This window comes from Ptychodera flava, chromosome 20 (genome assembly GCF_041260155.1).
Source record: "Ptychodera flava strain L36383 chromosome 20, AS_Pfla_20210202, whole genome shotgun sequence".
NCBI lineage: Eukaryota > Metazoa > Hemichordata > Enteropneusta > Ptychoderidae > Ptychodera > Ptychodera flava.
Genome location: NC_091947.1, coordinates 26260905 through 26285278, shown reverse-complemented (window position 1 = coordinate 26285278; position 24374 = coordinate 26260905). Strand labels below are relative to the sequence as shown.

General features: G+C 41.4%; 1 protein-coding gene across 1 annotated transcript in view; it reads left to right on the top strand.

Moving 5' to 3' along the window:
• The window catches only part of LOC139120435 (alcohol dehydrogenase [acceptor]-like), a 39502-nt gene that overhangs the window by 6775 nt on the left and 8353 nt on the right, over positions 1-24374 (top strand). The window contains exons 3-9 of the mRNA XM_070684838.1: positions 6890-7035; positions 7363-7463; positions 8020-8069; positions 8415-8543; positions 8732-8848; positions 9241-9333; positions 9526-9579. Of these exons, the coding sequence (XP_070540939.1) occupies positions 6890-7035; positions 7363-7463; positions 8020-8069; positions 8415-8543; positions 8732-8848; positions 9241-9333; positions 9526-9579 (690 nt within the window). The remainder of the gene's footprint in view (positions 1-6889; positions 7036-7362; positions 7464-8019; positions 8070-8414; positions 8544-8731; positions 8849-9240; positions 9334-9525; positions 9580-24374) is intronic.

Below are 24374 nucleotides of genomic sequence, written 5' to 3'. Positions count from 1 at the left end.
CAATTTGGTCAGATAACCTATGGAGGTAGTAGTAGGACTATCTCCATGGCTAACCCCAATTCAGGGCTCCCACTGTGCTTCACCCGACACAAAATCCCGGGGGGTAACTCCATGGCTAATAGTACGGGGGGGGGGTCCTCACGAACATGGAAACCCAAACTGTTGTGATACCAGTTTTGAGCAAAAAACCTACCCTTTCTGATACCTAGATGTGGAAACGCAGCTATCTGTTGGCGGGGTAACGTGAGTTGCTATGCGGGTGGCGGGGTTGACCTTTGACCCGCATAGCAACTCATGCTACCCCGCCAACAGATAGCTGCGTTTCCACAGCTATCTGATACCATACAATACCATACGTATACAGATACGACTCACTCGCCTTGCGTATACGTACCAAGGGTACCAACAGTTAAACCGACAGATCGGAAATTTTGATGGTAGATCTGGGATGTAGATAGGCCTGGGCCAGTGTTGACAGCATGATTTTTTAACAAATGTCAGTTTGTGTTTAAAACCGGACCCTTTCTCATACCAACACCTCGTGAAAAGTATACCCTTTCTGATACCAAACAGTGCATAAAAACGACCCCCTTCGCGCGGACCCTCCCCGTATAGCCATCTATGGGAGTTACCCCCCCCCCCTCCCGGGCACAAAATCAAGCAAAGGAAGACCAACTCAAACGTTTTAGGGTTAGGGTTAGTTAGTTCCTGTGGTCGCGGATTTTCTGCTTCTGTACTTCAGTGCACTTTGTCAATTGGTAGAAAACCGAAGTAATAAGCCCCTGATAGTGACAGTATGGACCGTACATCGTGACATTGACAGCCGATTTTTTCCTCTTCTGTACTGAATTCACTTCGTCATTTGGTGGAATTTGTATGATGTAATTGTCGTAGCATATTTCACGAATTATTCTTAACGTTTTCATCCACGATGGTAATATACATGCTTAGTGATGAACATCTTTTATATAAAGTATATTATGTCAGAAATTGAACAAATATCTTTTATACATGCCGGAAAATGCCGAGAGAGTTTGACCGGTTAAGAAGGGCTTGACTACGCAGTTTCTGCGTAGTGAAGCTTCATTACGTATTCATGGTGACCCCTGGCCAGCTGTCAATAACTTTGGGGGCTTTTGTCTTTTGGCCTGCTTTGCATATGCGTCGTTGGACACGACCTGCCAATCACCCAGGTAGTCAATTAAACTATTAATTGACTGTTTACCGACCCAATTAACACTATCCAGCAGTATCAGTCATATTTTAATCGCGTGGCCCGGGTGGGCACAACGTAGGAACGCGTGTATTTCTATGTGTACGTTTCACTTGTGGTGTTGTTTGTACCATCGTGTGTTTCACCTACAGCATTACCTTCAAGGTGACAGGCTTACTATTAATGTTCAGTATCATTGCACCGAGTTCTGCCCACGGTGAAAACCACCTATTTTGCCTACTAATTACTGCCCGTCGCTGCCCGTCCTGAATGTAGCCTATCTATAGCTACAGTAATCACATAAATCATTTATCAGTTTTGATATATACTCCTAAATTGTAAGTTTGATCAAAATCGAGACCACATTCAAGGGCTATGCAGACTGTCCATGTAAGCACACACAGTGACAAGAAGGCGGCAAACACCTACTCACCAAGCACATCGAATCGGCGAAAAGAAGCATAAAAAGCTAGGCTTATCGCCAAAACAAACGCGCCAAGCGCTAACAAAAACCCATACCAAGCGGCCCTTTTCAGGGCCACCAAATACTCCAAAAACTAAGGGAACTACCAAAAAATACGATAAGATGACATAGAACACACAAACACTTAAAAGAAATAACAAAAATCGTACACATAACAAACAACTGAAACACAACATTAAATACAAAATAAACAATCACAGTAACGTAACAGAAAACATGGCCGTGGAAATAAATCAGCTATTTCCAAAGAAAAGCCGACAACAACATGAAGTTCAACAACAACCTATCATCGCTCAAACTATGAAACTCCGAAAAATAGTACTAGGCAAAAGCCTTAAAATTCATTCGGACACCAACAAAACCAAACAGAATAAAACCACCTCAGGATTTCAACAAATAAAGTCGTATAATGTGACTACGCTACATCGTGAGACACAAACAATCGCAACAACACCAATTCAAAGAAAAGTCAAATTGGACTCCACGAACAACAAAAAAACAAAAACTTGAAAGCTATCTGAAGCTTCTAAACTCGCACTTCTAGAGATACCCTTTCAAACAAGGAAACAAAACATGTCGCGTGCCAAAAGAATCGCGATAAACCAGCTTGCAAACATTGGACAAATTTTGGGAAAATAACCCTTCGACAAGGGTCGGTTTTTCGTTATTGTCAACACAAACGATTACGTACTCGAATGCGAAAGGCAATTACGTAACACTCAGTATTATACACAACAAGCCAGAACAAACAGTAAACAAAGTAAATGAACTATTAATTAAAATGTACGAGAACAAGCACATCAACCAGGATACTTGTAAGTATCTTGATCCAATAAACATAAAATCCGTACCCCGCAGTGGTACTTATTGCCTAAAAATTCACAAACCTCCGCAAAAATCTAAAAGACACACCAGTCAAAACAAAATTTACCGAAGTAAAGAAATATAGAACAAACAAACCGAACCACCAAAAGGACTCACAACGTGACCAAAATTAATATACTTGCCTCGCTAATCGGAAAGCAAGACCACTAAAATGCATTAAAATAAATTTTCACAAACACAAACTAAGGAAAGAATCTACACTGCGACTGATGAGAAACCACACTCGGGTTTCGAAACGCAAGCGTCAAAGGGCGACTCTATCAACTTTTGTAACAACATAGGTCCGGCTGCGTCTCGCCATAAGCTTTCCCCACACAAACAAAACATTACCGTACACACTAATCCAAACTTCTCTACAAATATCCAAAGCGAAACAAACATTTCATTAACACAAACAATCGGATAAGAATGTAGGAACACATTTTCGAAACGAATCAAACACAAACTCGACACAAAAACTTTAGGATAGTTAGGTGGGGAGCCTGTTTCACATTTTTTACATCTCGCTATACTGTCTATGATTCTAAAATAAAGTCATCTGCCACTTTTTCTGTATACGCGGTTTGGCAAAACTCATCTCTTCAATCGAAAGTCGGGCGATTTCATGGTTCTTTGGGCACTTAAGTGTACGTCGAGCTTAAGGAATGTAGTTACATTCGCGATGTTTTATTCGAAAATTATTTATTCCTTCAAGGGCAAATGCACATAATTTATGCTGTTGGAAATACTGGCCGCTCATAAACAAGACAATAAACTCAATATATGTGCATTTTTACTTATATTGTCAAAGTACCACCGACACCCACAAAAAACCAAATGGTTCAGTCCAGGTATTTGCAACTCTGCCATCCGACTGGTCAACAGGAAATCAACCATAGGTGTCTTTTGGCACGCGTATACGCCAGTCACCTAGGCGACGGTAATCTGCACCACTTATCACCATCGGGAAGGTACTCTCCCCATATACCACTGGCGATCCCACCCTCAAGGCACTGCGTCATTCGACCAAGCATTGTTATTGTAATTTCCTGCATAAAATTAACAGCGAGGTCAACCGGTCAAACTCTCTCGGCATTTGAACAAATATCTCTCATGTTCAAGGCAAGAAAAAGCAACATTCAACAATAAATATAAAACACAAAAGTTTCAATAAATAAATCATCCTAAAGAAGGTAGAGTTTTTCAGTAACTATGCAAATACACCAAATGATATGAAAAAAAACTATGTGCACAACAAACACGAACATGCCAAAACGTCAAGACAAACAATAAAGCCATGAATGCACTACCATGGATTCAATAAAAAAGTAAAATACGTAAATGAATTTCAATTCATTAAAAGTCAACATTATAAATTAACCAGTTCCTATACAGCATTATCATACTAATGTTTATATTAAACATTACATACTCTTCCTGCATCTTGTTCTCGTGGAGTACAGGTTATAGGTAGTGTTTGACATGCTGAAGGTGCTGGGTTCGACCAGCGGCAGTTGCATTAGTTGTTGTTAAAAAAAGTAGACCAACTAATAAATAACGCTTTCTCTCCCTGTTTTACGATCGACTGTTTCTTCCACATAGGTGTCAAGATAGCTAAAGAAGACATAGATAGAGTTAGGATAGTACAATTAGAGGGCACAGTGAAAATCAGGACCCTTCTTTTCAATCCCTCTAAGTTTCAAATGCCCCATTCCTCACTCTTCTTACCCTAAAATAATTTATCGCCCCTTTTAGGACGTAACCTTTGACCTAATTTCTATAAGTACGCGATTTATTACATTTTCCTCGGGCGTTTTCTTTTAACAACTGTAATGCCCAGTCGATATAATTACCAGGTAACAAAGTTTGTCCGTGTTTAGGCTAATGTACGTTTAGTTATCAAATGCAGTGGCGTCGAAGTAACAAAACAGGTTTTTTGCGTTTTTCTCGAATCCGATGTGTGCATGAGGTAGCCTTCTTTAGCACCTCGTCAATTTGCAGTCACCAGCTGCTTGAAATTTACTCTGTTCATTGGAAACATAATGAGCCCAAAATCTGTGTCTGGGATTACCTTTACATGCCTTTGTTTTCTTGATATGCGCTCTTGAAGGTGTTATACTAAGGTGCTTTTCATGGAATTGTAATTGTCACGGCATATAATTTGAATGAAGACGCCAAAAAAAATTGCAGACACGAATTTGAAGGATATTGTCAAGGCTTATCAATGACTAAATTTCAACCGGAAATCTTGCAGCGTGTTCACTAAAGGGAGGAAAACCGATTATTCAAATAATGACTGAATACTGCGCGCGTTATATATATTATATTAGGAATTTCAGAAGATATACACTTTACTGGGGTTTGGGACTTCTTCAAGTGAGAAAAAAATAAAAATCTGAAAGTGTCTAAAAGATATGGACAGATCATATTTTTGGGCTCGTTATGGCTGGTTTTTGGCTCGTTATGTCTAGTTCTGGGTCGTTATTGCTCTAACTGCTCGTTTCTGGTCGTTATGGTTATTTACTGGACTTACAACACCTGTGATCATTTTATCCTCATCTAGTTAGTTACATGTCACATTATGATGATCAGAGTTTGGTTAGAAAATCGATGACAACTTTAAGTCATAGAAAGTATGTTTATCCACATTTCAACTTTCACTGGTGCCGTTGTCGAGACAACTATAGAGTGTTCATGGTAATTTAGTTTTACTTTATTATATTGCGCCCGAAGAAATGTCGGGACTTAAAAATTCCTGACACTAAGGGGCCGTGGACAATTAAAACACGCGCACGGTAAACGCAATTTCTGTGTTTATTCTTATTGTCACAAGAAGTTCCTTATGACCAGTTGAGAATTGAATAAAACCAAAAAAACGGTAAATTATGTACAGAAAGAGCTTAAACGACGCGGTATCACGTTTCCTGCGTCTGCATCAACACAAACTTCCTTGGTCAATCGAGGTGGTAGCGTCAGCGAAACTGGGACAGCATCAACCGAACAAACACCTGCATCAAGCAGCTCAATATAGATTGCTGCCATCGAAATGCCAGTTGAAAACACCTTATCTATATTATTCGATGCAACCTTCATCACTGTACGTCTATTATAATGTCCAGATGAAATTCCGACTACAGCGAGCACACCGTCGGCTTTTTGACCGACTTCTCTACCACCCCTATCACCACCAGCAACTATCCGTACTACTAGGGTCCGTAATGTGTTTTTCCATAGACGCTATCCGTTTTTAGCGTCAGTTATTCCTCCTATAAAGACGGAAAACCCCGGCTTCAGATTGTGAGTTGAATAAAATCGTCGATAATATTGAAATTGAGATTTTTTCAATTTTCTGTTCAAGACATGGATATATTTGTCTTACACATCCATTACGAAATCAATACGTTCAAAAAAGTAAGTCCTGGTAACACCAGCACGCCTTTTCGATAGAAACAGATTTTATGACATTTGCTACATTGTCTGTGTGTTTTGTTTGTAAAAAACGTCAGTGGCTGCATTTATTTTGTCACGCGGCACAAGAGAGAGTCTACGCTGACTCTGTTTCCGCTGTAAAATGCCTGAGACTATTACAGTTTAGACACAATGTTGCAAATTGTTGAGATCATAGTTGATTGACATTTAATGATGACTTTCACGTCTTTTCACGCAATAAAGTTAGTTAATTGTTACACAACAAACAAGAGACAGTTCTCACTCTCTTCACCATACTTCCCTCGCAATACATTTTATATTCAAGAACCTGCTTTTAAATGTGCCCAGCCACACGTTGAGAACATTTTCTCTATTTCAGAAGGTGTGTACAAATGCAAAATGTAGATTATGCATGGTTTGTAATCGGAACAGTCACGTAATAATTAATGCAAACACAAATTTTCTCGACGGACAAGTCTACAGGAGACTTTGATGACGGATATAACCAGATTTAAAAGAAGTGTTTGACCAACTGTATTAATTTTTATGAGTCTCAGTAACTATCTTAGTTTCAAAAAGCTTGACAACTGCAAGGAAATTTCAGCTCCAAATTATGTTTACTTAACATCGACGTGGACAATAACTTTCTTTAATTTTGATGGCTGAATAACATATTTTATAAGTTTAATCCTGACCCCGCATCCGTCATCTATCATTAGGGACTGCCTGAAAAATTCTCAGATATTTACAACTTATTTGTTGATTATTTCTATGATTTTTCCCGGGCGTCTAAGAAAGACTTTTGCAAACACAATCCCTCTACTAAAGTCATAGAATTTACATCTGTATCGCTATAATCTTTTTTATAATTAATCACGACGAATACATTTCTCTTCAAGGTCCTGGGAGGATCAAGCAGCATTAATGCTATGCAGTATGTAAGAGGTGCCAAAGAGGATTTTGATTCCTGGGAACGACTTGGAGCTGAAGGATGGAGCTATGACAAAGTGTTGCCGTATTTTCTGAAATCAGAAAACAACACGTGGTGAGTATCAACAGAACGAAGGAAGCAGTGACGACATCAATAATGAAGACAAACAAAGTGATTTGTTTATTTAAAACACGACAAAGTTTGGAAAGTGTATACCTTTGTAAAGATAAGTAGAAAAAGGAAACTTGATGACGGCAAAACTCTTGCCAAGTCTTACATTGAATCTGTATTCGGGGGTTTCATCTTTTTGCGCCCTTTTTGAGAACGTAATATATTATCGGCTGTTGTTGTTTCAATGATAGCTCTGCTGCCTTTCCTTGCCTTAAAGGGTGGAGTAATCAAGGCAAACTTTATTGATGTTAACTTTTGATAAATTTACAGCGAGAAGAGCGTAGAAAATGATTATCATGCTAAAGGAGGATTGCTTACAGTTTCTAACCACTCGCCCGTCAGCAAATACCACGATGTCATACTCGAAGCAGGTAATACACAGAATATGTAGATCTATAGTAATGCTTAGTTGAGGTGATTCGTTGATGGCGTCGCAGGTGTATGATGCAAAATGAAGATATGGGAAATTTCAGTCTCGCCTCATAAATGTTATTTTACCGTGCAGTAATTATAAACTGACTGGATATGTTTTGTGTGGAATTGCGTAACATACTGATTAATGGTTCTTTAGAAGGGCACAATAGTAACCGCTTATCAGTGACGTCACACCTGAAGAAAGCTTATCTACATTTGTGCGATGGTACAAATCAGTCAACATTATGCGAGTGTCATTTGTGGTCAATGGATACCAACATGTGTCTTCTGTATGAGATGTTTAACTGGACTGTAGCAAACGAAGGACCAATATATCTAAGTTTTTTTCGTTTGACAAAAATACTAACTATAGTGAACGTTTGGATATCTACATCTAATTAGTACAGTCATAATCATGTTCGTCGACCTATCAATTTCTACATATCGGACTCCCCTTTGTGTATATATATGAGACGGATTGACGAATATCTTCTTTCTCTGTATCATTTTCAGCTGAGGAAATAGGATTCAAGATACAAGATGTCAACAACTGTGTTGATCCGGTAAGAGAGTAGGGAGATGCATGTAAAGAGTAATTTTCAATGTTAAATATTTCTGTCGATTCTATACATAAGCTACTTTGCTTTATTATCTTTTCATCAGAGGTAAAGGACACAGAGAATCCTGAAATGCGCATCTGTCTGTCTGTCTGTTTGTCAGTTTCATTTCATTTCATTTTACAGTACTATCTAATTCCTTTTTACACCATTTAGTCATGATACATTACGTGACTTTGAGATTTTCGAAATCGTCATGAGAAATAAAACTGGAGGGAAATACTGACGACACTATAATATTGTTGCTATAACAGGTGTTAAGTCAATTTTTATTGCCTTTATATTATGTAGATCGGTTTTGGGCACTGCCAAGCGACAGTGAAGGACGGACGACGCTGTAGTACTGCTGCTGCTTTTCTCAATCCTGACGCTAGAGGGAGATCAAATTTGAAAATCTGGACTGATGCTCTCGTAACTCAAGTAAGCAACTTGCCAACCGTCATCATTGATTTGCGGACAAGTTTTGATAGACTTGTCGTGTACGAGGCATTGATCTATGTGTATTGTTGGTAGTCAAGTTTCTGATTATCATGAAGGCCCTGACTTAATCCACTGCATGAATAATCTTAAACATTTCATCGATTGTGTTTGTCTTTTCGCCTTCGCAGATTGTGTTCGAGGACAAAAAAGCAAAGTCCGTTGAACTTCTGAAAAATGGCGAGAAGACCAAAGTCAACGTGAACAAGGAAGTCATTTTGTCAGCCGGAGCTATCGGATCACCTCAAGTATGGTAGACTAACTTACTTCAGCGAAAGAAAGATTTACTCTATGGCATTGAACAAAAATACAGTTCTTTTAAAAGTCATTGTGATTAATACGCATTTATCAAAATTCCCGATTAACATTTAATTCTCATCGGGGATTCCTACCTTTTCGAAGACAATGTGAGTGCCAGTAAACGAAAGATAATCTCAAGTTTCACAGAGGAGGGATGGGTTAATTTCTTTTGGGGAGGCAAATATAACGGAACAAGATTCGTTTACATTTCCAGTTTGTTTTTGAGCGTGTAATCTATTAAATATAATTTTACGTGTTCTGATTTATCCTCCGATCTACTTTGAAAAATCCCCAACTTTACCTTTTCTATACATTAATAAAACTTGAATCTATATCACAGATTCTGATGTTATCAGGGATAGGACCAAGGGATCACCTTGGAGCGCTGAAAATACCGATGATATGTGATCTTCCAGTCGGAGAAAATCTGCAGGTAGTGATGTTACCTATATAAAACAAATTCAAAGAAGTACGAGTCTATAGTGTTTATGAAAAGACGATATTTTAAATGAATCACTTTACAATCACATTAAATGCTGGATAATAATCGACGATTAGAATAATCTAGATATCACACGTTCGATTACCAAATAAGCTAAGAATTATCACCTATATTTTGTTACAGGATCATATCATGACGATAATGAGATGCAATGCTAGTGGCGGAGGCCTTCCTAAGGTACGGCCATGATTCTTTTTTGAGGAAATTTGTAATGACAAAGAGGTAACCATATTAATTATCCTACAATGCCCACAGAGAATAGGAACGCGTACTTTTACATACACCATTCTAAAAATAGTCTAAGCAGCAGATTCATTTAAGACAGTCAATACTTAACATTCACATATATAGTTATGTCTACATGTACCCACAGTTATGTATGTATGTATGTATGTATGTATGTATGTATGTATGTATGTATGTATGTATGTATGTATGTATGTATGTATGTGTGTGTGTATGTGTGTATGTGTGTATGTATCTATGTATATATGTGTGTATGTGTATGTATGTATGTATGTATGTATGTATGTATGTATCTATGTATGTATCTATGTATGTATCTATGTATGTATGTATGTATGTATGTATGTATCTATGTATGTATGTATGTACGTACATACGTACGTACGTATATATGTACGTATGTACATACATACGTGCATACATACATACATACGTACCTATGTATGTATGTACGTACATACATACATACATACATACATACATACATACATACATACATACATACATACATACATACATACATACATATGTCACACCTGAGAGTTGACAAAAATTTGTTTGAGTTGTGCTAGGCGTGACTATAAGAAAAGTATATTGTCAAACGGCATGAAAGTCTGTGCCTAAACTGACAATTAAAATGTTCCTCACTCTCGTTCCACTGAGACCTCTTAACCTGGTCGCGATAGTTCGCTCAGATAGGTGGTATTTACTTCTAAATGTACAATACAAAGCGATCTCACAATCATATCAGTTGGCACAACAGTTCCGCCAACAACAATATTTATTACCCAAGAATAAATCAACAACAACAGCGGGTATTCGCAGATACCCCCGTATTGTACAATGATTGACAACTCGCTAACAAGTATAGCAAAGATTGACAGTAACACATCAAAGAAATTGTTTCCGTGACGTCACAATTTACTTGAATAACACTGAAAACATGATAGCTATGTGCTAGTAAGCCTTAATGTCTTTGAACTGGCTGTACTCACAACACATAGAAATACACCAGTTCTCTGTTCATATGGTGTGCACTCAAAACAAACTCAGCAGTCTAATAGTGACAACTCTACAGTATTTCCGGTCACTATGACAAATAAAAGTTATCTCAAAGTTTGAACACACTGTAGTAATTTTACAAGTGTACAGAAAATAAAAGTAGCCTATAGCAGTGAGGCTTTAACTCTAAACTGATACTCGAACAATGCAACAGTTCAGTAAAATTCAGTAAACACTAAACGTCAACCTGAACTTAGTTGTAGTTCTATCAAACTAAAGTTGTAGTTCTATCAAACTAATACAACAGTATTTCAGTGTCAGACAACTTGTACAAACACTCATACTATTCTAAGCCTTCTTGTAGGGAAATAACAATCGCCCGCTTTTCGAACCAATTTCACCCACGATCCAAACTATAAACGTCCCTCCAAGCGGCAAAGAATCACTCATACAAAATCGACTTACACTCGTGTGTGTGAGATTATTAAAGCACGATTTCGATTCTGCCGAAAGCTCGGATTTGTAGGGAAAGTTTAGACAGTTCGAAGGACGAGAATCTTTGTTGTCCTACAAGCGTGTATATCTACTAAACCTGATTGTTACTGTTCCTGGCGTCCGGTCCGGTAGCGCGGCGTAGCGTTGAAGGTGCATAGAAGTTCCATTTACAGGCTGGTGAGTTCCCACTCGCGCCCAAGCTTCCGGTCTGTCCTTTCACTCGTAGCTACGTCACTCGCCCACTGTCGCCGTTCTGTCAGAAATTGTCTCTCTTACCACATATGAATGTTCTCTAAATGTTCTGAGTCTCACCCGTACTAGACGGTGTGATGGTTGAGTCAGTTCCGACGTTCACAACGTCGGAACAGAAAGTTTGAAATTCGACTGTACACAAGTTGCGTCCGGCCCCATGCCATGCCGTCTTCGAGCTGCTTCTTCTTACGTCACCAGACATGTGACATGTACGTCATAGCCCGCCAATCATTGGCGCTTAGCCGCTCAAACTTTCTAGGCTAGTGTTCTGTTTGCTGGCTACCGCAAGCCCAGCAATAAGTTGTTGAACTCATCATCTCAATCCAGATGTACGCAGATTAATAGAGTCTATATCTCCGGCAATATTACATTGCGTATCCTCTGAACAATCCTATAATTATCGTGTAAGTGTACTGAGTGCACAAAACACATTCACTCAATCATACATGTAGAAACTGTCTGACAACATATGAAAGTTACTTTTTCTCTATTAAATAAAAATGAGTGAAATCACACATGTGATACCCTCCCTCCCCAAAGCATGTCATCCCTTATCCTCCATTTCCACCATCGGTCTATAATCGGCCGACTGGGAGTGTAAGGGGAGACATGCCAACAACCCTCCCTGGAACTGCCCCTACTTGGAAATATGTACCACACAACTCTTTACAGTGGCTTTGACTACAATAGCTAAACTTCATCTTAATACAGACCTATTACATCGCAGTCTAATAAGAATGCGTTTGCTCTTCCTTGACAATCTAGAAGTCCTACCTACAAGTAACCACCCTAGTATATAAGGTATACCAGGTAAGCCCTCTCAGGGGTGAGGTGTAAATACATGCAGTAGAACAGTTACATAATACGAATGTTCACAGATATGACCAAGGGTCATCCAAGGACAATCCAGGTGGGCACTGTTGGGGTGACTCTACAACATTACACTGCTAACCCTGCAAGCAAAAGAGACTGAAGCCATATAGGGTAATGAATGACTGGCTCCTCTGCTGCAAAATGTCAGTGCTGACTGCACCTAAAATAAATACTGTAAGAAATTCTGTTAACATAAAAGAACAAAACAAATCATAGACTTTGGCAAACACGCAGGCTAGCGACTTGACAGGTTGCCGCCGTCTTTATATTTATGCTGCGCATATTTGTTTGACCAATCTCCAACACGCCTCCACATCCAACCCGTACCAACACATCTCTGGTACTCTGTCGCCGACTTGTACCATGGCCAACTATCTCTCCGCCGCATGTCACACTGTCCCCCAACTTGCGAAGCCATATGAGAAGGATAAATGTCAACTCGAAATCTTGCAATTACGCTACACGATAGCGTGTACGGGAACAATGCAGCAGGGCGAGAATTCCATCTAACACACCTGGTGGCAGGACCCTTTGAAATACTCCATCAAACGGGCTCCTCCTTGCATAGTAGCTACATGACACACACACACCTGTACATGAATCGGTAAGTGGAAGCGGTCAATGCATAACTTAAAATTGTTGGTAACATAACTCTATAGTCGTCCATGGCTGACTGTCGGTAATGGTATATATCGCCAGTCTGATAGATATGGGTTGTTTCCCAAAATAGGTGGCTTCGGCTGTGAAGTCGGCATGCGACGAATCTCATCCCTCTTGCAGACTCCAACATAACTTGGCTTTCTCTCAGAATTTCTCATGGCAGCCAGCTTTCTCGCAAAAGCTGATGACTGTACACTTCTCTGTTTCTCAGACCAGGTAACTCTATTCTCATTCTAGTCCCCTGGATCACAGGGTAGCGAGGCATCTGAAGTGGTTCGCATCCCACTAATTCATTGTTCGGCATGAACGCTGGTGCTTCTGCATTTAACCTGTGATCGACATATCTCGTATTACTGTAGCCATAATACTGTGGTTTCTGTCGATTTCTCGTTGGATACCGTCGTTCTGTAGCTGTGTCATCTGCTACTTCCGTTCCAACCTTGACGCTAGGGGAATCAGTTACATCCTCACCATGTTGACTTGGTTCTGGCGCCTGACTGGTAACATTCACCACATCTTCTTCACAATGCACGGAACTCACTGCATCACTCTGGGCAGTCGTATTCACAGTTGGATTGCTGATTTGGGTGTCTGGCATATCTGTAGACTCAGCACTCTTGTCGTTGTCAGTACCACACGACATCACAGCTGCACTGTCTGGTTGAACGTCTGTAACTGCCATTCCCACATTATCACCGGGGGGAGTAGGTAGCATCACTTTGCTGTTCAGGTTGTTGTCTGACGATGCTCCATCCATCTGTGTTGACTGGTTCTGTTGCTGATCGTGAGGTGGACTGATGCCTTCTATTTCACCATCAGAATGCGACTCTTGTGCGGGTGAATTGACTTCTGGCATCTGTACTTCTGAGGGCCTTGTTGGACTACTTCGTCGTACTCTTATTCTCTGAGCCCAATCTCCATCACTGGAAGAACTTTCACTTTCTGTGTCACTTGGTTCTGCAGCTGCTCTATTTGTATGTCTAGTCGGAGTTTGTATGCGGGTATTTGGTCTAGAGGGTTGTCTCCTTGGTATGCGCATAGGGCGGTCTGGAGGAATTGCTGGTAGTGCGTAGCAGGGCATCAGTAGATTACGATGGACTGTCTTACGCTTCCCTCCAAACTCTGGCTTCAGTACGTAGACTGGGATGTCAGGGTTCACCCTTTTCACGACTAGATAAGGACTGTGTTCCCACTTGTCAGCAAGCTTCTGTTTGCCTCTGATAGACACATTGCGCACCAACACACGATCACCTGGTTCCAATTCAGCTTCTTTTGCCTTCTTGTCATACAGGTACTTATTCTTCTGCGCCTTACTAGCCATTCTGCTGCCTGCTATCCTGTAGGCCATTTGCAAGTCTTTTCGCAGCTTCTCCACATACTGGTCATATGTCCCCTCTGCTTCATCAGTAGGCTCTAACCCAAGGTATAAGTCTATCGGCAATTTTGGGTGTTGTCCATGCATCAGATACCAGGGGGAATAACCTGTGACCTCATGCGTTGTGCAGTTGTATGCATGAGTCAGCATTTTGACTTGTTGAGCCCAATTCTGTTTCTGTTCTGGCTGCAACGTACCTAACATGCCCAGTAAAGTCTGGTTAAAGCGTTCCACAATTCCCGCACCTTGTGGGTGGTATGGGGACGAATGCGACTTCTTCACGCCCAACAATGTGCAAAGGTGAGCAATCAACCGACTCTCGAAATTCCTCCCTTGATCGGAGTGGATCCTGGTTGGGATGCCGACTTCCTGCAAGAATGTGTCCATCAAGACTTTCGCAGTTGTCTTGGCAGTTTGGTTTCTAGTCGGCACTGCTATGGCATATTTAGTAAAATGGTCCGTCATGACCAAGATATCCTGGTATCCTCCTTTTGATCGCTCAAGGGAGAGGAAGTCTATGCACAGTAACTCTAAGGGCATCGTTGTCAATATCGGCACCAAGGGAGCAACTACACGACCTCCAGCTGCAATCTTCCGGCGTGTGCACCTCTCACATCGACGGATTCTGTTGATGATGTCATCTGTCATACCCGGCCAGTAAAATCGTGACCTCATCAGTTCTATACTACGTTCCTGGCCTAGATGACCCATCTCGTCGTGTAATGCATCCATGGCAGTCTCTCTATGGCTGGGTGGTAAGTATAGCTGGTATACTGTCCTACCTCTCTTTTCTGTTCTTTGCCTGTACAGCACACCATTACACAACCTATACTTCTTCCATTCTCGCAATGCTGCAGATACTTGGCGAGTTTCTGACGCACGTTGCTGACGGTCAGGTGGTTCACCTCTTTGGACATAGTTGTATATCGCACCGATTGTCGGATCTGCCAGTTGTAGATCCTTCCACTCAGCACGACTAATGGTGGGTAATGTCGTAGTACCTTCTGGCACCATGTCAGCCAACGTCTGGACATTACATCTTGGAATTTTGCCGATAATTTCCATGGCTGGTACCATGGGAACAAGTTTACTTTCAAGAATTGCCACGACCATCTGGCTGCTCATTACTGTTGTTTCTTGAGTGGTTGGAGGGACCCAATGAGGACGTCCTTCTGCATCTGATGAGTATCCTGACTGTGGTTTCCTAGAGAGAGCATCTGCGTCTCTGTTGAGTACTCCACGCTCGTATTCAATCCAAAAGTCGTAATCTGCCAACCTTGCCATCCAACGATGTCCGGGAGCATCTAGCTTGGCACTGGTGGCAACATACACTAGGGAATTATTGTCAGTCAATACCAGGAAATGGCGGCTTAGCAGCATGTCAGAGAACTTATCCTCACAGCCCACTTTAGCACTGAAAACTCCAGCTTGTGGGCTGGGTATTTCCTCTCACTTTTTGAGAGCCCACACCTGGCATATGCCACTACTCTCTTTACATTTTCCCCGTGTACTTGGTATAGTGCTGCTCAAAGCCCAAGTAGACTTGCGTCAGTGTGCAGCTCAAACGGCAGTGAGTAATCAGGATATGCGAGGACAGGTGGGTTTGTGAGATGCTCAACTAAGGTGTCGAATGCCACCTGACACTTCTCTGTCCACACAAATATTGGTGGCTTCTGTCGTACCATCTTCCCGCCCTTCGTCCTTTGTTTTACGTAGAGTCCTGTGGTCAAGTCATTCAGGGGTTTCGCGATTTGGAGAAACCTTCTACGAATCTGCGGTAATAGCCACATACTCCCAGGAAAACTTTGACTTCTTTAGCACTGTGGGGTACAGGCCAGGTCTTAATTGCTTCAGTCTTCGCTGGGTCGGTCTTCACCCCTCATGTGACACAATGTGTCCCAAGAAGTTGACCTCTCGCCGGAAAAACTGGCACTTAGAAGCCTTCACTTTCAACCCGTGCTTCTTCAACCGCTTGAGTACCTCCTCAAGACGCTGGCAGTGCTCCTCAAACGTTGAAGCAAATATCACAATATCATCAAGGTAGACTATACACGTGCGATTAACCAAGTCTCCGAGGCACTTCTCCATTGCACGTTGGAAACTGCTAGCGCTGTTACACAGCCCCATGGGTAAACGGAGACACTCGTAATGCCCAACCGGAGTCACGAAGGCTGTTTTCTCGATATCATCTTCGTGCATCAATAGTTGCCAGTAGGACGACTTGAGGTCAACTGTGGAAAACCAGTCGGCTCCCTTCAAGCATTCCATACTTTCCTCGATCCTTGGAAGCGCGTAGGCGTCCCGGATTGTCTTGCTGTTCAGACGTCTATAATCAATACATAGCCGGGTTGTCCCGTCTCTCTTCCCAACTAAGACAATCGGCGCTGCATATGGTCAGTTGAACTCCCTTATGACGCCACAATCCATCATGTCTTGTATCAATTGGTACAGCTCAACATACTTTGCTGGAGGCAGTCGACGATGCCTTTCTCGTGTAGATATGTTATCCGTGTCTAATGTGTTGTTATACTAGGTCAAATTTCCCAAGGTCTGTGTCTCCAGTGAAAAATGTACCCCAATTCTGATAAAACAAATCACGCACCACTCCAAGACGTTCTTTGGACAACAATGCTGGGTCTAGGTCAAATTTGACACCCTTTATAGTAGTGCCTTTAATGTCATCACATGAGTCACTGTTGGTATCGGCCTGGATACTGTTTACGGTTGCATCCAGTTTACTCATAGGGACACTCTCTACAGTTGTCACTGCATTGATTTCAGCGATAACACTGCCGGGTCTGATTGTTATGTTGTGGTTGTTGCCGTTGTATAACCTGACAGGAACTGTAGACTGATCCACTTGGCAACGCATCGCTGTAACAACTGGACTGGCCGTTGCTGCACAGCTGGGTGACAATGCTGGTTCAACGCTGACTATGTATTCATCATTTGCAGTTGCGCCTGACAATTTGCCGGTCACGATGACGCTACTTTCCGGGCGAATCGTAACTGGTCTCTTCAGAAGAGCGCGTGCCGACCCCACATGGCCATCCTTGCCAGCGACAACAGTACCTTGACTGAATTCTGTCATACGCTTGCCTTCCTGGGACGGACATCTTGTCGACTTTATTGAGATTTGATTTTCTGATGACTGCCGCAGCTCGCATACATGGTTCTAACACATTCGTGCCAAGTGTTATGGGTATCCGGTCTCCATACTCGGTGTCGGGGACAACTATCACCAGGGCGTCCATCGTCTGTTCTACGCCATATATCGCTGACGGCAGTCTCACCTGTACTTCCAGGATCCCTAATACTGGAACTGCCTGGTCACCGGCTCCAAGTATACGCAAATCATCAGCTGATGCTTCCAATGGGCGGTCCGAAAAGTGTTTGTCATAAAACCACTTGCTCAAAGTAGTAACTTGCGAACCTGTGTCCATAAGGCAGCGAGCGTCATGGCCATCCACTACAATCGTCTCTTCATATGCTGGTCCAACCACTCTGCGGCGTATATCCGTCTGCATCATCCGCAGGGTTTGGCCGGTTGTGTCTTCATCCAGTGGTGTCGTGCTGTCATCTCTGTTTGACGCATGATACAGTTTTCTAGGTTGTAACCGCCTGCGCTGATACCTAGCAGGTGGGTCACGTTCTGGTCGAATGTTTTTGGTTGACTTACGGGCCTTGTTATTTGACTTACCAGACACCGACAATGTTTGTTTAGAGTCATCTTTGTTTTGAGGATAGTCCCTGGAGAAGTGTCCTCCCTCTCCACAGCGGTAGCATGTTGAGCTCTGTTGCTTGGGGTTTGGACAGTCTCGCACCAGGTGGCCAACATTGCCACATCCGAAACAGCGTCGAGGTGCCCTGGGGCTAGACGCATACTGTCTATCTGTTTGTTGTTTAAGTCTGTGTTGGTTGGCGTTGCTAGCGGAGCTTGGACCCTGTGTGCCATACCCCGAAGTAGAACTAACTTTCGTCTCTAACATGTCCAAGCGTTGCATAACCGAATTCAGAGATGGTTCAAGTTGTCGGGCAACCTCTCTAGCTGTACCATCTATGATGTCCTCTTCAGAAAGCAGTGTCCTCTTTGAGTTGTCTGCTATCTCCTCGTCTTCATCGGCAATCATTTGGTGGGCAGCAGCTGATCTCGAACGCGATGTCGAAGGACGGGGCTGTCTTCGCTCGCAGACTTCTTCCTCAGCCTCTCGTGCAAGCCCTACCATCTCGTCAAAATCATCAACTTGGCTTACGCGATGACGAATACTGTCTCTAACACCTTCGTCTCGTAAACCTCTCCAGAATGTGCTTCTCAGCCGTTCATCCATCGCTGACTTGGGTATACCACCCTTTCGCTGTACTTTATTCAATTCCTCCTCCAAGCGGTTAGCGAAAACAGCTATACACTCATTGTCTCTTTGAAGACCCTTACTATAAAAGTTCGCCAGCAGGGTTTCTGCTGATTGCACATTACCATAGCGTTTGCGTAATTTCCTCAACATTTGGTCAAACGTGACTGCCGGTCCCATTCCATCAACTAGTCGGACCGCACCGCCTTTCAACGACGCCCTAATAGTTCGTAGCATCGACATGGCAGACTCTTTATTTCCATGTATTGTTACGTGCAGAGAAAACGAACAAAAGGGTGAACTCAGCAGTTAACGTTTAAACAAAATTTATTACAAAAATAAAACTAATTGCTAAGTTAGGGATAGAGTACAAGCTTTAAAAGTGTACAGACTACTTATCTCAGCTGGGACGGCAAAGCTCCAGTCTCAGAGTTGTAACAGTCAGTTGGATGAATGAACAGTCCTTGCGGGCTTGAAGCTGCACAAAGTCCACAGTATAAATCCAGCGTTGGCAGTGAAGGTCTTGAAAAGTCTTGAGAATGACTACTGCTGGAGTTTAGTAACACACAAGAGACACGATCCCAAAAGTCCGACTGGAAGCTGAGCACGTCCCTTTTATAAAGGCATATAAGAACAATCTAGAACTTTTATTGACATGCTAATTACTGTTCTAAAATTATCTCTCTTACACAACTAATCAACTTTCCAGAACATTCCAAACATGACTAATTGAATTCAAGGTTGTGAGGTCATCAAGGGCAGTGACCTTGAGAATGTTCTAGACTAATTGAACTCAGGTCATGATGAGTGTGGGGGAAATGACCTACATAACACACCCCCTCTTCAAAAAAAGAAAATTTTTCAAAGAAAAATCTTTCTTTTGCAAATGTAATCTTGAAAAAGATTTAAGTACTCAATTTTTTTTTCTTACTCTAAAGTAAAACTTCTTGAAAGTGAACAACAATAAACTCTAAATACGAGAGAGACAGTCTGCAATTAAATTGTCTCTGCCTTGGATATGTCTAATGTCAAGATTAAACTCCTGTAACATTAAACTCCATCTTAGCAATCTCTGATTTTTGCCTTTAAATTTCTGCAGAAAAACAAGAGGGTTGTGATCAATATAAACCACTATTGGCTGATTTGAAGAAGTAACATAAACTTCAAAATGCTGTAAAGCTAATATCAAAGATAAACACTCTTTTTCAATTGTAGAGTAGTTTCTCTGGGATTTGTTAAATTTGCGTGAAAAATAGCAAACAGGATGATCTACCCCATGACTATCCTCTTGCAATAAAACAGCACCAGCAGCCGTATCACTAGCATCCACAGCTAATTTGAATGGCAAAGTGAAATCTGGTGCAGACAACACTGGAGCACTTTGCAGTATGGCTTTAAGTGTATCAAATGCCTGTTGGCATTGCTCTGACCAAACAAACTTTACTTTCTTTTTAAGTAAGTTAGTCAAAGGCTCAGTAATTGTGGAGAAATTTGGACAGAATTTCTGTAGTAACCAGCCATACCGAGAAAGCGCATCAGTTGTCGTTTGCAGTTTGGTATGGGAAAACTTGAAATGGCACTGATTTTGGCATCAACAGGTTTTACCTCACCCTGTCCTACAGTATGTCCGAGGTAAGTTACCCTTGCCCAACCAAACTCAGATTTGGCAAGGTTGACAGTCAACATTGCTTTGCTCAGTCTCTCAAAGAACTTCCGCATGAGCTTGATGTGTTCCTCCCAGGTGTCACTATACAGGACGACGTCGTCAACGTAGGCTGCACACCCGTCTAGCCCGGATATGACGTCGTTGATCATCCGTTGGAACGTTGCCGGAGAGTTCTTCATTCCGAATGGCATCACCTTGTACTGGAACAATCCGTCTGGTGTAACAAAGGCGGATATTTCACGAGCACGATCCGTCAGAGGGACTTGCCAAAATCCCTTCAGTAGGTCAAATTTTGTCACATACTTGGCTTTTCCCACTCGGTCGATGCAGTCATCAATCCTCGGGATTGGGAAAGTGTCTGTCTTTGTTAAAGTGTTGACCTTCCTAAAGTCCGTGCACATACGATAACTGTGATCTGATTTGGGAACAAGTATGCACGGCGAACTCCAGTTACTTTTACTGGGTTCAATAAAGTCATTGTCCAGCAGGTATTTGACTTCTTCCTGGAGATATTTCGCTTTTGTTGGATTCAGTCTGTATGGATGTTGTTTTACAGGCTTACTGTCCCCAACATCAACGTCGTGATAGATGACGTTTGTCCTCGTTGGAACATCTTGAAATAGGTGTTTATATTCGTGGAGCAGTTCTTTCACCTGTTGTTGTTGTTCTGGCTGGAGGTGTGCCAACTTTGTAGACTCCAGCTTCTCCAGGATTTCTGAGTTCTGAAGCTTGACCGAGCCCAGCTTTGAGTTTAGAGTATTTTCACTCAAGTCAGTTTCAGTATCACTATCTTCATAATGGTTTGAACTGACTGCACTGACAGGCTGAGTTATAGTAGGATTATCCCTATCCAATATGGCTTAAGCATATTTATGTGACATAGCTGTTTTTGTTTTCGCCTGTCAGGTGTTATTATGATGTAATTTAAATCACTCAATTTCTTATCAATTAGGTATGGCCCAAAGTAACGAGCATGGAGTGGTTTGCCAGGAAGGAACCGGAAGTAGAACAAGAACTTTTTGACCTGGTTCAAACTTCCGTTTTGAGGTGTTTTATCATATTTGGTTTTCATTGACTGCTGAGATGACTCAAGATTTTCTCTGGCTAATTCACATGCTTTAGAGAGTTTTGTACGAAAATCTGACACATATTGCAAAATATTCAGACAATCATCATCGTCTGATAGGAATTTCTCTTTAACGAGCTTAAGTGGGCCACGGACTGTATGTCCAAATACAAGCTCAAATGGGCTAAAACCAAGAGACTCCTGAATTGACTCTCTAACAGCAAAGAGCAGAAAATGAATTCCTTCATCCCACTGCTTCTCTGTGTCAAAACAGTAGGTCCTAATCATGTTTTCAAAGTTTGATGAAATCGCTCAAGAGCACCCTGACTTTCTGGATGATAGGCGGATGACCTATACTGTTTAATGCCTAGCTGATCCATTACTTGTTGAAAAATACCAGACATAAAGTTGGAGCCTTGATCGGACTGGACACATTTAGGGAGGCCAAATAAAGTGAAAAATTTGACTAAAGCTCTCACTATAGTCTTTGTCTTTATATTTCTCAGTGGTATGGCTTCGGGGAACCGAGTTGATGTACACATTATTGTCAGCATGTACTCATTTCCTGATCTTGTTTTTGGTAGGGGCCCAACACAGTCTATTAGTATCCTACTAAATGGTTCTTGAAATGCAGGAATTGGCTGTAAAGGGGCCTTTGGAATGGTCTGATTTGGCTTTCCTACCATTTGACATGTGTGACAAGTTTTACAGAAATGTGCTACTCCTGCCTGAGATTAGGCCAATAAAAGTGACTGAGAATTTTATGATAAGTTTTCCTGACTCCTAAGTGACCAGCCCAGGGGGTTTCATGGGCCAGGCGCAATATTTCAGCACGATAGGGCTTTGGAACCACAATTTGATGTTTTATAGCCCAATCGTCATCAACCAAAACATCTGGAGGTCTCCATTTACGCATGAGAATACCAGATTTTGTATAATAGGAAACAGAGCTATCTGAAGTTTTACCTTCATCATCTACCCTGTCAAACAAAGACAAAATATCTGGGTCTTTGTGTTGTTCTGCAATGAGATTTGATCTAGAAAATGTCTGACTTTGGTCAGCAGAAGTTTTACTGGAAGTTTCAAATCCACGAGGGATAACGGAATGATCCGTGTCAAACACCTGACTGAGAAAGGTGTCATTAAGTCAACATCTGTGACATTATTTTTGAGAGTATTTTGATTCTCGGAAGTTTTCTTGACATGGCTCGAGTAATGGCACATGATGGAGAAAAGGCGGGAATGTCTTCCTCTATTGGCTCTGGATTTTGATCTAAACTAGGATTATCAGTCACAAGTGGATTAGTAATGACCTTGTCCCCAGCAAGGTCGTTTCCAAGAAGAAGGTGAATCCCTTCGAAAGGCAAAAAAGGCCTAATACCTAAAGTCACAGGTCCAGAAACAAAGTCCGAAGACAAATAGACATTATGGAGAGGAACAGGAATGTAGTCATTACAATCTACCCCCTTAATAAGAACTTTAGAACCTGAAAATGACTTTTCAGAAAACGGCAGGGTATCTGCCAACAAAAGAGACTGGGAAGCCCCGGTATCTCTTAAAATTTTGACAGGGGTAGCGGAAGAGAAATCACTAGAAAGTGATATAAAACCATTATGAATAAATGGCTCGAAAATACCCATAATGCTATCTTGAGAAGAATTGACCTTGACCTCATTAATTGGGGATAAGAGGGGTTTAACCTCAGAAAATGTGTTGCACACATTATTAGACTCTAATTGAGTTGATGAAGAAATAAAGCCGGTGGGCTTAGATCCACTTTGACCACTTTGACCTTCACGTTTTCTTTTCAATTTGAAACACTCTGACATTAAATGGCCGTCTTTCTTACAATAATTACAAGAAAGTGTACCAAACTGTTTGTCAGAAGGAGATTGAGACTTGGGATCTGATGATGTGGGAGTGTTACTTGAATTTTGTGAACTGTTGTCATTTGATTTTCTACTGTCCTTTGCGAAATTCTTGGATGAAAAGGAGGAGTTAAATTTACCTGCATTGTTTCTGTAGGAAAAGGACTGGGATGGTTTGCTGAGAAATGAAGATTTGTGAGTCAATGAGTAATCATCGGCCAAACGTGCAGCAACCTCCAATGTATCTGCCTTTTGTTCATTGATAAACGTCTTGATGTCACTCCGAATGCACCTTTTAAATTCCTCAATCAAAACAAGCTGTCGTAATTTGTCATAATTCTGACTGACCTTTTCAGAAGAACACCAACGATCAAACAGTTGTTCTTTTGTTCGAGCAAATTCAACATAAGTTTGATCTTTCGCCTTCTCACAATCCCTAAATTTCTGACGGTACGCTTCAGGCACCAACTCATAACCCTTGAGAATTAATTCCTTCACAGAATCATAATCTGAAGCCTGCTCTACTGACAACTGAATGTAAATTTCTCTGGCTTTACCCACCAAAGCACTCTGCAAAAGCATAGACCAGGACTCCTTAGGCCAATTCAGACTCTGAGCAATTTTCTCAAAATGAAGGAAATATTTATCAACATCCTTTTCTTGGAAAGGGGGAACTAACCTGAAATGCTTAGTGATGTCAAACTTGTCTGAAGGGAAGAATTTTCCTGACTGTCCAAGCTCTAAACGTTTTATTTCTACCTGCAATCGTTGTTCTTCTAATCGCAATTCTTTTTCTCTCTGTCTTCTTCCATTTCTAATCTTTCCTGCCTTTCTTTTTCTTTCATTTGTAATTCTTTTTCTTTCATTTGTAATTCTTTTCTTTCTGTCTTTCTTCCATTGCTAACTTTTCACGTGCCAAATCTGCCTGTATTTCTAACTCTAATTTTCTGAGTTCAAAGGAAGACTCAGGTTCATAATCTTTAGGGCAGACTCCTCAAAATGGCCTGAATTAACTAAATGTTTTGCAATCTTGAACTGTATCTCTCGCTTGCGCATAGATCTTTTGACTTCTACATTAAGGAAATTTGCCAGTGCTATGAGGTTGTCTTTTCTGAGGGAA